At 30.8% G+C, this 17,983-nt stretch overlaps 1 protein-coding gene and 1 long non-coding RNA gene across 2 annotated transcripts; both read left to right on the forward strand.

Moving 5' to 3' along the window:
* Nucleotides 1-1,455: 1,455 nt before the first annotated feature.
* LOC148302844 (uncharacterized) lies at nucleotides 1,456-5,438 on the forward strand. Its single transcript, XR_015838578.1, has 2 exons — nucleotides 1,456-1,543; nucleotides 4,105-5,438. It is a non-coding gene; the product is annotated as an uncharacterized LOC148302844 (long non-coding RNA).
* Nucleotides 5,439-13,823: 8,385 nt separating this feature from the next.
* LOC148302845 (uncharacterized) lies at nucleotides 13,824-15,376 on the forward strand. Its single transcript, XM_088270970.1, has 2 exons — nucleotides 13,824-13,889; nucleotides 14,370-15,376. Exons 1-2 carry the CDS (start codon nucleotides 13,860-13,862, stop codon nucleotides 15,231-15,233), a joined length of 894 nt encoding a protein of 297 aa, XP_088127096.1. The 5' UTR covers nucleotides 13,824-13,859; the 3' UTR covers nucleotides 15,234-15,376.
* Nucleotides 15,377-17,983: the final 2,607 nt, after the last annotated feature.

Genomic DNA, 17,983 nt, shown 5'->3' on the forward strand with positions numbered 1-17,983 from the left:
AATTTTCAAATGAAGAGAAAACCTTCAGGTTTTACCTAAAAAGATCTGTTGCACAGTAAAAAGTTCAATAAGTGGCTTGGTATTTATTTTTAATACATTGTATTGTATTTTTAAACTTTTAAAACGTTCTCCTGAAAAATCAAGTTTTTTGATTTATGACGTTCTTGAAAGGAGTGAGCGATTTAACAACTTCGAACTTTTTTACACAGATCCTTTAAAAAAAAGTTATATATGTATATGTACATATATTAAATGACTAGACGACTGATTACAAAGTAACTGTAGAATCAATTAATGAATTTTCAAAATTTCTTTTATGGGGTTGATTTTTCTAATTTTCTTGAAAATATTTCAATTATTCAATCAATCGAAGTTTAGAATCACACATTTTCCTGATTATTTTAAATACATTTCTCATACGAGTAGTCATCCCGGCAGACGAAGACAGCTGAAAGTCAATGGAAGCCGCGGCTCGGCGACTTTCTATCGCTTCCTGAAATTGGGCGAAACTTCTAAGCCAATGTTGGCATATTTTCTTTCTAAATGCTCATTTTATCATTCATCTGTTGATGTTATACTTATATTTTTTGTTGTACCTTTGAGTAGTTAATTTTAGCTAAAATAAAATAAAGAAACATCAATTTGATAGAATATTTTAGCATTTTTTAAATGAATATATATTTTTATTTTGTTTTGGACATATCGAACAAAGCTTTCTAAACGCAGTCATTCTCTTACAAACTCTTATTTCTCTTTCTCTGAAAATCTCTGTAATTATATTAAAATTTTGGGAAAATCAAAAATTGCAACCTTAGCACAAGATAATACCATATCACACTTTAAAATTTTTTTTTTTCAAAAACTATGTACATTTGAAAATCAAAAATGTTTTTCACCATAAAATATTGCTTATACATTGGTGATTTCATTTAAAGTAACAGAGCTATCATCCTGTGATGCGGCTGTAACGTAGACGTTATACGCCAATAAGTTTTGTAGAATTTCAAAAATAAAAAGTTTTTTCCGATGTCATTTTTGTCCATTTTCAATTAAATTGATTATATTACGAGTATAACATATACTGCAGTGAAAAGATAAAATAATAAAACAACAATTATGTCAAGGACAATGCGCGTTTATATATTTATTGAATAATAAAAAAAATGATGCCATAAAATCATGATGATAACTACATTATCATATTAATTGCATTTGTTGAGATGCTTAATATTTAACGAGGCTAGACATAAATATTCTTCAGCAAACAAAACAAGTGAAAGTAAATAGGTACTTGCATCTGTTAGCAAAATAAGCAAATAGCCACTTACATCTGTTGGGAAAACAAGCAAATAATATCGTACGACATATTTACAAAGTAGATATGCCGCTGTACGTTATAATTCTGTTTATGAAACAAGTTTAGTATATAAAGCTACTCGCACTAACGAGGCAATCAGACGGATCCAAACCACTTAATTAAACACCTAAGTACAATACTTCCACCACTACTAACATGATGTCCATCGTTCATCTCTCACTTACAGTAAGTATTCACAAACAATTATCATAATTAGCGATGTAAACATAATCCTTATTTACATTACATTAACAAGTCTAAATTTATATACAAATAACATCGTTTATTTTTAGACGTTAATACAGTATTTCTTGCAATACGGTATTTTTAATTTTTCAATCGTCGTTTATTTTTATAACACAAATGTGAGTCATCTTTGTGAAATAGTACTCATGTTTTATATGTAAAGATAAACCTCGATATAACGGCTTGGATCAAAATAATAGTGTCCGTTATATATACTAATGAAATCTTTTCAACAATAGTTTTAACTATCATTAATTCATTAATACTTCAAGATTTTTAAATTGATTTCTTTAGTTAACATTATAACAATGTACCATGAATATTTATTAATATTTTTCATTTTATATCATTTATTTCTAATTCATTTAACACAATAAGATAGTTAAATTTTTGATTAACTTTAAATATACTAATTATTCAACAAATTCTAGAATTCATAGATGCCTTTAGAATTCAAAAATCTTCTTTTTACATGTATGTATTTTTAAGTTAATACATATATTTGTAATTTCCTGTAACACATTTTTAATTCGAGCTGAAAAATGACTAACACTTTATTGTCATTCAATCAATCATAAAAATGAATACTGGAGAACAGTCATAACCCATAGGGGCAATTGCAAATATTTGATTTTAAATAAAAGAAGACAATAATTCGTCAGAGGATTAACATCCAGTTTATTCATTTTAAAAAATACATTCGTGTAAAGAGTCGATTGAACAATATATTTTCTGACGCATTGATGATAAGAAGTTTACCAAGCATGAGGTTCGTTAATTGGTTTCTATGACGCGTATATATATATATTTTTAAAAATAGATTAATAATAATATTCCTAAACATGAGATATTGGTTTATTGGTGTTTATGTATGTATAAAGAAAATAATGTTTATATTGATGAAAAATAAGTTTACTCAAACATAAGGGTTAATTGGTTTATATGACACGTTTATAGAAAATTATATTTAAATAGATGAAGAATACGTTTTCCCAAACATAAGATATTGTTTATTGGTGTCTATGACACGTATTTAGATAATTGTATTTAAATAGATAAATGATAAGTTTACCCAAACATAAGGGTTAAATTGTTTTTACGACATGTGTAAACAAAATTATATTAAAATAGGTGAATAATAAGTTTACCCAAACATAAGGGTTAAATTGTTTTTACGACATGTGTATAAAAAATTATATTAAATAGGTGAATGATAAGTTTACCCAAACATAAGGGTTAAATTGTTTTTAAGACATGTGTATAAAAAATTATATTAAATACAATAGGTGAATAATAAGTTTACCCAAACATAAGGGTTAAATTGTTTTTATGACATGTATATAAAAAATTATATTTAAATTGATGAGTAGGTACTCAGGTATGTGTTTTAAATTAAAATATAAGAATATTTTGTTCATTGAAAAATCCATTCATTCATAAATAAATAATAACATTGTGTAGCAAACATATATCGCGGTATGGATCGCTAAAAATAAACAAAATCAACATGGTAACACCTGAGAAATCATTCATTTATATATTTTTACTAATAACACAAAAAAATATTTTATATGCGATTAATGAAAAAAAAATATTTTTAAATTTGTTTTTTATTTGCCAGAATGTTTTTCGCCACAAAAGACGTGTCATTTAAACCATCTGTCACGAAAAATAGCAGCCGTTTTGGCCTTGCATTCAATTTTCAGTTTCTGGAAAAATCGTGTAATATTAAATTTTGCTTTTTCAATTTTCACTTGCACATATATTTAATGTTTTCGAGTGATGGCTTGCATGTTAAAATATGAACGTTCATGCCTTAAATTGCATTATTTAAAAAAATGTTTATACCTTATAGCACATTTGGTAAAATGTATAATGTTAATAAAATTTTATTTTTTACAACATATTTTTTCGGTATTATTTTTTGACATCTCATCAAAGATGATGAAGAATATGGAAGTCTGGGCATTTACGGGGCTGACGACCGTCGTAGTCTGGTTTAAGTTACCGCTTTACACACGTGTAACATTCACCAATTCTACCCATTGTTGATAACCACACTACTCAAATTCTTGAAAGTTCTATATATTTATATCATACATATTCATTTGAACCAATTTCGGAACGTTGTTCTTGAATCACTAGAACTTCACTAGAGACATCTATTGGTGAGATAAAAAGAAGCTTTTTAGTATGTGAGATCCGAATCCTGGATTATAATCCCATACATGAGAAAACCCAGAAAATATCATTTTCATTTTTTAAATTTTAGCTTATAATTTGACCAGGTAATTTATTTACAAAATTTTGAGTGTGTCGAATACTTGTTCACAAAATTCCTTGTCTTCTTCAGGAATGTAGCCTCCCTGAAGGAGACAAGGTATTTGTCGAAACCGGTTAGAATAATAGTGCCATAAATGAAAATAATTTAATCAAAATTTGTGTTTTATTCATTTGATACAGTTTTTATTTATATTCAAAACGTTTTTCTTGATTTGCAGATTTTGCTTGTTATTCAAATGGCCAACGCTAGCGGATTGAATTGCCATGGAAAGGGATTTATCTGCCTCGATGATACTCGATTTCACATTTGCGTAGACGATGGGAAGGGGTATACTAAAACCATTGATCACGAAGTCCACCATTGTCCTACCCATACCGTCTGTAAGAACTCAAACCATCTTGAGTGTGGACCCTATTAACTGGAATAAAACTGAATTTAAAAAAGTCATTGAGGATTATCAGTGCAATTTTAACAAGCCATTCAGTGCAATTTTAAATACCAAAATTATAACTTGTATACGAAGCACTTTAATTGAGATTTTCCGTGTGATGCAAGTTATTTATATTATATAATATAAAAATTGCGGATAAATTAGTAATTTTTCACAAATATTCTTATTATGTTTTATGCAACCAAGGTGATAAAAATTAAAGAGTTTTTTGTAATCCTGTGATAAATTAAAATGTTTTGGACTATCGCAATACCACAAATTAGATGAAGACACTTATATAGAACAAAATAAAAAGAGAGAATTAAAATAAGTTTTATTTTATTACTTGAACGTGTGTACCCGCCTTTACAATCTACGTTTGCGATAGGTTCGTTTTGTTGTAACTCGAGATAAATCTAAATGTCGGTTTATGTCAATGAATAAAAAAAACTAATTTATATGCAGTCGAAGAAAGTTTGATATTGTATAAATGAAAACAAACTTTAAATCATGCTGAAATTTCTCATTTCTATCATTAGATTACGTCAGATTATATGACAATGCCTTCCCGGAATTAATATATTATACTTATGTATGATGTATGAATATGTTCACAAAAATAATTTCATTGTTATGGTAAGCCGACATTTGTATTGTTTTACATTTTTTAATTGTTATTTGATAATTAAAAAAGATTTTTGAAATTTCTCATTACCCTGGCAACATTTTGTGCTTATGGATTTCTAATATAGTGAGCTAACAATCGAACGAGACACTTGTGTAAACCCCTATGTAATATTGTATTTATTAATATATTATTTTCCATAAATCATGCAAAAACTTCTGGTTAAATTTAATATACTAATTCTTGAACACAGTGGGGGATCAGGTTTTTGGGAGACTAAAGTCAACATTCGCAAGAAGTCTACTTTTCTGTGATTTCAAGGGGGGGTTTTGAACGAGAAAATAGATCACAGGTCTTGCGAAAGCTCAAAATAATCGATAGTTTGATCTATATAACCAGTGTGATGATGTTGGTAACGGTAATATGACTAGAGACTGATGAAGTGGGTAACGATGAAACCCGGTCACTGGTCAAATAAAATGTGGAAAAAACTAAACAGTTGTCTTTTTATTATAGACATAAAATGCAGTTCTACCAAGAAATCGCTCACTCCTTTCAAGAACGTCATAAATAAAAATCGTCAATTTTCAGTTGTGCATGTTTCGGAATGCCCAGAAAATGTACTATATCCTAGCAAAAGCGGCATATTTTTAACTTTATATTTACCCGCTACAGGGCAGAAAGTGTTGTTTTTGCATTTTAAAGAAAATGTATTGTTTTTTTTTTATATCTTAAATACTTTTCAAATGGAAAAAAAAACCTTCAGATTTTACCTAAAAAGATCTGTTGCACAGTAAAAAGTTCAATAAGTGGCTTGATATTTATTTTTAATACATTTTAAACTTTAAAAACGTTCTCCTGAAAAATCAAGTTTTTTTGATTTATGACGTTCTTGAAAGGAGTGAGCGAAATGTCAGTACAAAAAAAGTTAATTTAAATGTTTTTCATTACAACCTTATATCTCCCAAAGTTTTTCACCGATTGCTTTGAAATTGTATACACGACCAGCATTGAAATACGTGCGTTTTATATGTACTTATAATAGGTAAAACGTGTTGAAACATCCTTTTTGACCACAATGGCAGCACCACGTGTTCAACGTAACATCAAACATTGATCATGGGGGATAGTGTGATTTTTGACAGCTGGTGTTACTTCGATTGCATAGATTTTTAATATTTCCATTGGTATACAAGCAATGAGAGGTTTAAATTATTAGAAATGAAACTTACAAAATTTAATAGGCACAGTGGCGTAGTTGGGTAGACTCTTGACAGCAAAACTTACTACGTTTCCACTAATGGGTTCGATGTCTTATATTTCGTGTTATAAAATTGTGCATTTTGAATAAAAATCATTATTTGCAAATCAGATATAACAATAAAATACACATGACTTGGTATGACGTATTTATTCTTGTACCCTTTTATTAAAACCCCTAATTTATACTTTATAATACAAAAATATGATTTATATTATTAAAAGAACCCGTGAATATCTACGTTTATATTGTCAAATTACTAGAATGAAAATTATCAGTTCTAAAACGATAAAGTATTTTTGATTCTTATACATTGAAAAAAAGTAACCAGAATATTGGAAAAAAGATAGTAAATAGACTGAACAAACACATCAAACAAAACATATCATTGAGCTGTCATTAATGATTGACTTCATTGATGGATGACTTTGTAGAACTAGCTACAAAGGAAATGAAATAAGTATTTTATCTTTGACCTTAGAACTTGCAACGAATCATGGCACGAAAATATATATTTTTTACATTGATTTATTCTGACAATCTCCGCCCTTTTCTACATGCATGCACCTCCTCATACCAATCATCTAATTACTCCGACTCCTGACCTTACCACTTTCGAGTATTTGAAATACTTGATCACGCCAAGTTTCCTCACAATTTTGTTTTACTATTCTTTCTCCACTCATTCGATAAAAACGTATTATATATAATTGGCCTGTTCAATTAATATGTAGATTAGTATCATAAAACAAAATGTACATTATTTAGAAGTTACATCTGGGCTTCCTTCAAAGTATTCATCTCCTAAACGCACACATTTATCTCACCGGTGTTTCCATTTGCTTTAATCTCGGGAATCGTCTCAAATCTTCTTCCTTTTAAAGGTTATTTGAGTTTGGCTAAAGGGGCCGAAGTGATAAAAACAACAATGTTTCAGCCCATTCAGGTTTCAGAATTCGTGAGTTTTTGGCCAAACACTCGATCACTGTTCTTCACCACCCACTCTACTCACATGATCTCTCCTCTTCTGACTTATTTTTGTTCCCCAAACTCAAAAGACCTTTGAAAGGAAGAAGATTTAAGACGATTCCCGAGATTAAGGCAAATGCGACGAGGTGAAGGACATCATAAAAGAAGCGTTCCAGGACTGTTTCCAAAAGTGGAAATAAGTGGGATAAGTGTGTGCGTCAGGGAGGTGAATACTTTGAAGGAGACCCAGAGATGTAACTTCTAAATAAAGTATATTTTAACAATATTAATTTCGTACTCATACAGGAGAAAGTGACCAAGTGCATTTCTTACAAAAACGTGATCATTGACTATTTGATATCTTACTAGCTTAATATTGCCCTGAAGAAAATCCAAAAGGATTTTAAACTTTACAGTATAATATATTCACTTATTGAAAATGACTAACTGCATTGATGTTTATTTTCTTGCCAAGCAAAAGTGTCTTAAATGGCCCTCCTAAACATTTCACGTTTTGTTAGTTGGTCACTTTCTCCTGTACGACTACGATATTATTATTATATCGGATACTGGATTATTCACCCTACGGGTGAGATGTCAATTTTGAAGGTGTCTCAACCTGTACCTCTACATGAGAGAGTACGGCTTTTATCCTTTGCTTTACCCGACTGAGTTTCTCCAAAGTATGCTTGGCTATAACAGTTTAGAGACTAGAAGGAATATGTATTTGATTATGCATTTTTATTGATTGTTGCGCGGTATAATCGATAATCCTGAAATTATCCGGAGCATTGGTCTGAATGTTCCCGATAGTTAGTTACCTAAGACAGCGTCGGCATAGATTGTTTCACATTCCTATATGCAGGACCAACCTGCCAATGGTTATGCTACCGCTTTGCTGAACAATATCAGATCAAAAGGTATAGTAAAAATAATTAAAACAATGTATAATAAAAAATAAAATTTATAAAATTAAACAACTGTGTTTTAACCACTTTTTATTATTAGTACACTTTACCCTACCGGTTTCGACAAGAACCTTGTCATCATCAGGGTTTATTAAATTTTAAAACAATAAAAACATTAAAATACTCATAGTTAATTACATTCCCTTACCAAAAACTTCCACACACTCCATACACCATATGAAAATATGATTTAAAAAACATTATTTAAAAACTCCTAAATTTATTTTATTAAGTATTTTTAAAAGTTTATAAAATGTGCCACAAAGTATCTGCGAGAAACATTCAAGAAAAAAAAAACTCTTGAAGTGGTTTATTATAAGTGTTTAATTAAAAAAAAAAATAATCAAAATCTTATTCCACAAAGTTAATGCCGAATCAATGAACAATAGAACAATATCACGCTGGATATCGATTTGTTCCATGCGTCTGAAGGGGTATTCCGAAGCAGGATTCTTCTACATCTTTCACAAGAGTATACTTGCTTATTTTCTATTTTTTGTTAATGTTTACGATTTCAATTTTAGTTTGTAATAATAAATATAATAATAATAAAACCCTTACCGCACCCCAATGGTGCATAGGGCACTGCTTCATATAAACGCAGTGTTATCTCGATCGTTTACACATGAAGGAAAGGTGATCAGCCCTCCACTTCAGGTACCAGTCCAGTGTAATATTGAATAAATATTAGAGTGAAAAAATCACTTGCATTTATTAAACCCCCCTGGGAATCGAACCCGGGACCTCCAGAACGGTAGCCGAGCATGCTGACCATTACACTACGGAGGCGGACGGATTAGTTTGTAGTGTGTAAGTTAATTATAAATATAGAATATAATACAATTGAATTGTATCTTCTTCCCCTTTCCCTTGTGGAGACACAATTTTTAAATTTCTGTCATTATAATAAATTTAATTAGATACAAGCTGAGTAAATTAATTGCTACGTGATAAAACACAAGTTAAGGCCATATACGGATATACAATACAAAAGGAGGCCTATATTATCTTGCAGACAAGTCTGTAGTCTGTAAAAATGTAAATTATAATATTCAATATTTAACTAACCGACAATTTGAGTAACTAACCGACATTTTGCTCTTGAATTATATTGAACACCCAGAGAGAAATATTTACAAAAAGTAGATGGTTTTAGTCGAAATTTCATACTATATTTCATACTTACAACATTTTGAGTGTGTACTTGTTCACAAAATCTGGATTATCTCCAATTATTTTCAAATTATTTTTTGACATCTCATCAAAGATGAAGAAGAATATGGAAGTCTGGGCATTTACGGTGTCGTCAATAATGGGTAGAATTGGTGAATGTTACACGTGTGTAAAGTGACCACTTAAACCAGCCTATGACGGTCGTCAGTCCCGTAAATGCCCAGACTTCCATATTCTTCTTCATCTTTGATGAGATGCTAAAAAATAATATTTCATACTTTATCTTCTTCTTGGTTTAAGTCTACTGGCATGTTTTCAAGAGGGATAAGCCTCCTGCGATATCCTACCGTCGACTACCTTGGGGTTGGCCGTGCAATGTTTTTTATTTAAACGAGCATTTTAATTGGAATTTTCATATCAACGTGTGATTGGGAATCGAACAAACAGAATTGAATGTTTTGAGAATGTTATCGTGTCAATTTTTTTACTGAGTCTCCGTAGTGTAATGGTTGACATATTTGAAGTACCGGGTTCGCTTCTCAGGGGGGTCAAAATGAACATAACAGGTTTTTACTCTAATGCTTGTTTAATATTACCCTGGGCTAGTACCTGAAACGCAGGTTGATCACTGTTTCACTAATTTCATGGCCAATAGGACACTTTTTTAACGAAGCAGTGCCTTATGCACCATTGCGATGCGGATAAGTGTTAGAAGAAGAAAATATTATGCATTGTTAGCGATGAAAGCTAAACTGACAGTACACAACGGAGTCATGTTCCCAACCCTAACGTATGCAAGCGAATTATTGGTTGGCAAAAGCAGGATGAAAGTGGACTGAATACAGTCGAAATGTGATCTTTCAGACAAATATGCGGCAAAATTATGTATGATAGATGTTCGAATGATGATATAAGGAAATAGTAGAAGGCTGAGATAATTATTACCGATAAAATTAAGAAATGTGTGTTGAGATGCTTTGGGCATGCGAATCGAATAAGTGAATAAAGAAAAGTAAAACATATTTACTAGGCGAATGCAGTTGGAAATAGAGGAAGACAGAAGAAAATTTGAAATGATAAAGTATTTTAAATATGTACTTGAAAGTGGTCAGATCAAGAGTCGGAATAATCAGCGGGTATATACGAGGAGATGTATGAATGTGGAAGAGGCGAAGTTTCTTTGCAAAGACAGATGAGTGTGGCGTTCTATTTTCTCTTCCTACCCCTGCGGAGAAGCGGCGTGATGGTTAGTTATTATTTAATTAAACGGAAACAAAGCTTATTGAGGTCAAATTACTTAAAAAAGTATTTTTATAAAAAGAAGAGTACAATTACCATATTTAATATTTACCAACTTTAAAAGGGAAATTATAATAAAATGCAGTGTACGTGACTGAATAAAAGATAAATATTAGTGTTTGCCTCCTGTCATATATAACAATGAGCAAATATTTGTAAGATTAGCGTAATATGAATTATTAATTGTGTATATGGAAGAAGGACACGCAAATATGTGTTTAATATGTAATCTGTAGTATTCAGATAATTACACGTACCTCTATAATATGCAGTGCCCTATGCACCATTGAGTACGAATAAAGGTTAGAAGAAGAAGAAGTTGGAAGGTTGCTTGAAATACTGATGATTTTACATGGAAATGACTGTTTGATCGATCATGGAAAAATAATTATTGATATGTTGAGTCATAGTCAATTAATATATGTCAAGTCGTTATATATCTATATATATATATATATATATATATATATATATATATATATATATATATATATATATATATATATATATATATATATATATATATATATATATATATATTATATATATATGTAATAAAATACCTAGGTACCTACCTATACATTTTATTAAGTACATACAAATAGTACCTACATAAAACAGTTCAACCACCAGATGTCGCATGCGTCGCTCAGAAGAAAACAAAAGACTTCCGATAATATTATTAACTGTCAGAATCAGATAGATAGATAGATAGATAGATATAAAATTATTATAAAGATAAATTAAGAATAAACTTTAATTACAAAGCAACACATTGTTTATTTTATTATTATACACCCACTTTACATATTATTTACACTTAATTTTCAAAAGGAAAATATTACCACGTTATAAAACGACAACAAACTTATACCAGTCCCTTCACTACAAGAAGATGATCCGGGGGACGAGTGAAAATTTTACTATGAATTTTCATCCCCAAGGGGGGAGATGTAATAAAATACTTAGGTACCTACCTATACATTTTATTAAGTACTTACAAATAAAACCTACATAAAACAGTTCAACCACCAGATGTCGCATGCGTCGCTCAGAAGAAAACAAAAGACTTCCGATAATATTATTAACTGTCAGAATCAGATAGATAGATAGATAGATAGATATAAAATTATTATAAAGATAAATTAAGAATAAACTTTAATTACAAAGCAACACATTGTTTATTTTATTATTATACACCCACTTTACATATTATTTACACTTAATTTTCAAAAGGAAAATATTACCACGTTATATATATATATATATATATATATATATATATATATATATATATATATATATATATATATATATATATATATATATATATATATATATATATATATATATATATATATATATATATATATATAAATATATATAATATTTAGTTTATAATTGTTGAAATTGAAAACGAACTCATTTGTATATATTTTAGTGATATGATAGCCCAATGCTGGATACGGCACTCTATTAAACTGATGCGGTGTTAACTTAATCGTTGATTATTTAAAAAAAAAATGAAACACTTGTATAATACCACTTAAAAAAAATAAATTATTCACCTGTAGATGAAAACATCTGTAGCTTTCGAAACTAGTGTGTAATGAAATAAAACTCATTGAGTGGTATTAAACAAGTGTTTAATTTTTTTTTAATAATCAACATTTAATGTCATTCCACAAAGTTAATGCCGAATCAATAATAGTATGACTTTTTTATACGTTTAATATCTTTCCATTAAAATGTTTGCTTATTGTTCTTTTATATTGTAATCATCTAAAAACCGTTCTATTAGGGTAAGTTTATTACCTGTTATTGGTTTATAATAAATTGCAGAAAAAAATCGTTAATATACCCAGGCAAGGTAAAGCTACGCCGAGTTGAAGAGACGAGCGGAGAATTGAGTAGGATGGAGACTGACCATGAAATAAGCAAACCAATCATCACAAAGATTGTCACCCACAAAGAAGACGTTCCTATTTATCATTAGAATCCTAACTGTCCATCAAACCTCCTCCCTTAGTTTTTCCCTCTACCTCCTTCCCCAAACTCATTTTTTCCTTTGCCTTCCTTATTATCATCAATTTGAAATGTTTTTTAAATGTTCAAATATCTACCCTCTGATTGCAAACAGCTATATATGGCATCAAACGTTTTGATTAATATCACTAGTCTGTTTTTGGTTGGTTGGAATATATTGCTTTTTAGTAATAAACCCGCCAATGTACTTATTTCTTTTCTATACATGAAGTTTAAATAAATAAAATAAATAAAGATGAAGGTCCTGAGCTTTAAGTTGGAGACTGACCGAGCATTTCGTCGTAACGTAACACGTTACGATGCGATCATTCAGGCAGTCAGTACAGCGAGCCTAGCGCTCCATCCATAGTTTCGGATGCTCGCTGATGCTCCCCGCGAGCGATGTTACGACGTTATGTTACGACAAAATGCTCCGGTCAGTCTCCAACCTTAGGTAAGCTTCAAGTTAGGGAGCTGCATATATTTAATGGGATACAAAAGACGTAAGTGGAGATACTAAGGGTTAAGTATACATTTCTTCTTCATTCGTTCCTACATCGCATTGGTAAATGCGATACCTATAGGAAATAAAATAGGCGAGAAGGACTGGCGCCGTAGTTGAGTAGACGCTCGACTACGAAACTGGCGTCGCGGGGTTTGATTCCCGCCAATTGCAAAATGAACCCAAGAAAGATTTATTTTCAATAGGTCTGGGTGTGATGTATTTTTCAAATTTACCTTCTCCATCCTTACTATCCATCCTGCAGAAAAGCATCTAAAATAGACGCTTTGCGGGTTATACCTTTAAAAGAATTTTTAAAAATTAAACAGAAATAATTCCAGCAGTGACTTGTTCACTGAGGGTTGTATACACAAATAATGTGTACCCTTGACGTATCGAGTATGACATAGGCTGAGTTATGATTTGATGTTTTTTACGCTCTTCGATTAAAAAATCGTAAGAATATTATATAAAAATCCGTGTACATATATGGATACACAGGTATGCATATAACTAATGTTTGTAGATTACTAAGAACAAAATAAACATCTTAGATATTTTTTCTAGAGTATGTTAAACAAATAAATTAAAGACGTAAACGTAAATTTAAAATAAATTTTTCTAGGTTTTTTCACTAGGATCCTAGAATATATAAAGCACGTTTGATGAGTACAGTTTCATCAATTCCTACTTAGGAGTCAGATACATCTCGAAGTAAAGATGATGGCTACGAAGTATATTTATATTGTGGTAAGAAGAAATTTGTAATTTAATCATTTAAATAAATTAGCCCTATTCAGTAGTATACTTGAAATTAAAAAGAGATCCTTATACTTAATATTAACGTTTAAAAAATTATGTATTGAATTGTTCGATTTAACAACACTAATTTTTTGAGTCTACTTAGTTGTATTTTATTGTTAAAAAAACATGAAAAAATAAATTTTGTGGCAATTGTTTCACCTAGTTAAGGCATTTTCAAACGAATGTTCGAAAATACATTCGTTTGAAAATGCCATAACTATGCGAAACAACTGTCAAAAAATTGATTTTTATGTGTTTTCTTAATAATAAAATGCAATTTAGTAGACTCAAAAATCAGTGTTTGATTTGACATTTAATACACAACTTAAAATGGAGTTCTACAAATTTAACGCCAAATCTACATAATAAATATTTAAAAAATATATGTTGCAATGAATAATCATGTTTGTTTTCATTTTCTGACAGGTTTCCTTTGCTGTTCTGGGATTAGCACAATCCCAAAACTGCAACGGCAAAGGGTTCGTTTGCACGGATCCAACCCATTTTCTCATCTGTTTTGATAATGGTACTGATATAATTCCGGATACTACGGTACAAGAATGTCCTCCAGGTGCATTTTGCAGCAATAAAGGTACATTTGAGTGCCAATTTTCATCCACGAGTCTTAGGCCACCTCCAATGACAACTGTCAAACCAGTCACGAAGCCCAAAACAACGATCAAGCCAGTCACGAAACCTAAAACTACTGTCAAGCCAGTCACGAAACCAAAAACTACTGTTAAACCAGTCACGAAGCCCAAAACTACTATCAAGCCTGTCACGAAACCAAAAACTACTGTCAAACCGGTCACGAAACCAAAAACTACTGTCAAGCCAGTCACAAAACCAAAAACTACTGTCAAGCAAGTCACGAAGCCTAAAACTACTGTCAAGCCGAAGCCTAAAACAACTCCTAAGCCTGATTGTCCTAGAAAGGAAAAGTACTTTGGTGATGATGATGATTGCCATGTCCATTACAAATGTGATGGGCATAAGAAAATAAAAATTAAGTGCGGATTTAACACCGTATTCAGTCCTAAAATTGGTATGTGTACTACTGACAAAGATCAATGCTGTTCTTCTTCTTTCAAATGCTTTGTAACCGGAAATTTCCCGGACCCGAAGTCTTGCTATACTTACTTCGAATGTAAGAAAGAGGGTTCCAAATTGGTTGCTGTAAAACGTAACTGCAAGCATTTAGAAACGTACTTCCCCATGTTCGGAAAATGTATGCCAGGAAACGGTGGATGCAATGGAAAATTGAAAATGATTTTGTCTAGACTTCATTAAATACCGTTAAATATGCTGGACATTTGATAAATGGCGTTAATTTTGAAAAATATTAATATTGAATTTGTAAAAGTTATCTTTTAAATGTAATGTATAATTTAAATGCATGGTTATTGTTTTTTGTTTCTTAAAATAAAATATCGTTACTAAAAAACCGTTTTGTTATTTTGCTTTTATTTTTTGTAACTTTAAGTTGCTGTCAACATTCTCACAGTGTGGATATGAAGTAAAGAGAATACTTCATCTTTGTAACATACTTGTCATCCATGTACGCCTTAGAACTACGAAAAGTCAACATGGGTCATCAGCTCTATGATTCAGATTAAGGTCTTTGACTTTTTAAGTGCGACTTCGGCACAAATATCCGCTGGAAGGCTCTTTGACTCTACGTATTCATGCGAACAATATTTTAAAACAAACTGAGACATTGTCTAATTGACTAAAACCTGGAAACCTTCTAAAATAACGACATGCAAACCAGACTAGATGAAACTTTCAAAGGAGATGCAAGAAGTTCGCAATAAGTAGCATTCTTGTGGATACTTTGATTCCCAGATTTTTAGATTTTTTATTGATATATATATATATATATATATATATATATATATATATATATATATATATATATATATATATATATATATATATATATATATATATATATATATATATATAAATATATATTTATATATTTCTTATAGTAATATGCATATTTGACTCTGGCTAATAAGGTTGCCGACCACTGACAAAGAAATATATTTTTTGACATCTCGACATAGATGAAGAAGAATATTGAAGTCTGGAAATTTACAAGACTTACGACCGTCATAGGCTTGGTTAAGTGATCACTTTACACTCGTGTAACATTCACCAATTCTACCATATTTTCCACATTTTGAGTATGTAAAGTGTTCACTTAACCAAGCTTATGACGGTCGTAAGCCCTGTAAATGCCCAGACTTTCAAATTTTTCTACATCTATGTTGTGATTTAAAAAAAATGTATAAAATAACTCCCAAGCGGAGACAATCCTGATTTATGAACAAGTATTTGGACACACTCAAAATGTTGTAGACATAGAATAAGATAAGAGTTGTAAACTGTTCTCTCTGTCTCGCTACTGCAGTGCCTCGGAAATGTCTATGGCTGGATGTGTGAACTCTTTCTCCACCCTTTTATGCGATCAATCATGAGACCTTTGGTGGCGCATCCGAAACACAGCCAAAGCAAGACGGATACAGTACCCGATGTACACCCACTGATGGTTAGTCAATTAAATAGTTAGAATATATTCGAGGACATGCGGGTGTAAGTGAAGGACTTCAACATGAAGAATGCTGCTGCTAAATGGGAAAAGAATTGGAGAAGGAATTACTATTGGGGGGAAAAAAAGAAAGTAAAATAATACAAGCAATAGCCGAGGCAAAGAGTTATATACCTGCAGGTACCTACTGGTACAAGCTTGTGTAAGCTAATATATGCAAGTATTTTTAGGTAAATTCAGAAAGAAACCATTACTCTTCATAAATATAAGGACGTATTTGGAAAAATGAGATTAATAAGCTAATGAAAATATGTACTTATTTATTATATACCAGGCGCCGTGGCGTAGTTGGGTAGAAGCTCGACTGCGAAACCAGTTTCGACGCCAGCGTCGGGGGTTCGATTCCCGCCAATTTCAAAATGAATTCAAGTAAGATTTTCAATTGGTCTGGGTGTTTGTCATGTATTTTTCACATTTACCTTCCCTATCCTAACTATCCTACCTGCAGACACCGCAATTATTCCTTTAAAAAAAATACAAGTTACCATTTCCATTTTGACGATTCACATCTATGGATATTTTGTGAATACAACTAGCTGTGCCTCAGTCTGGTTAAATGAGAAAGAAAGATAAGAGAAAGCATACATTTTATATGTACAATTTCACAATGCTTGTGAAATGTATGAAATAATAGAATCGAAAACATTGAAAATGCTAAGCGACGGTATCTGTCTAGAAGCCAAGTGTAATGTTTATTAATGCGTATGTTGTCAGTATATTCAAAAGTTGGCGCTGCCATTGCAGTAGAAAAAAAAACAATAAATACTTTTCATCACTTACATATAGATAAATAAAAACACGTTCATAATTAAATAAATAGTTATTTTTTGACATCTCATCAAAGATGAAGAAGAATATGGAAGTCTGGGCATTTACGGGGCTGACGACCCTCATAGGCTGGTTTAAGTGATCACTTTACACACGTGTAACATTCACCAATTCTACCCATTATTATTCTTCTTCATCTTTGATGAGATGTCAAAAAATAATATGAAAATAACTCCTGTAATTGGAGATAATCCAGATTTTGTGAACAAGTATTTGGACACACTCAAAATGTTGAAAATAAATAGTTGTTTCGGAAATTTGAAAGAAATTGGTGAATACCTTTAGGACATTTAGGATTTTGAATAAACGAACTTTGAATTTTTATATAGAAGATCTTCAAACATTAAAAAGATCTCCATGGTTTTATACTTAATTTACATTAAAAGATTCACGTATAATATATTCACTTTTGTTATTATTGCGTTTTTACTATTTTTAACGTTTGAATCACTGTCAGACTCCTAGAGCCCTTGACTAAGCAAAGTTTGATGACATTAAATATTTACTTGAGAAATGTTTTAAATTACGTTTAGATAATCATATCTATTTAATATTACGTGGTTTTCTTCTGTCGTCGATTTAGTATATAAAGGAAGAT

Source organism: Brachycentrus maculatus, unplaced genomic scaffold (assembly GCF_059751285.1).
Source record: "Brachycentrus maculatus isolate JH-2025_06_01 unplaced genomic scaffold, ASM5975128v1 h1tg000405l, whole genome shotgun sequence".
NCBI lineage: Eukaryota > Metazoa > Arthropoda > Insecta > Trichoptera > Brachycentridae > Brachycentrus > Brachycentrus maculatus.

Coding starts and splice junctions, on each gene's coding strand:
- LOC148302845 (XM_088270970.1), top strand. CDS start 13,860: ATGATGGCTACGAAGTATATTTATATTGTG. Junction 13,890..14,369: donor CGAAGTATATTTATATTGTG/GTAAGAAGAAAT, acceptor ATTTTCTGACAG/GTTTCCTTTGCTGTTCTGGG.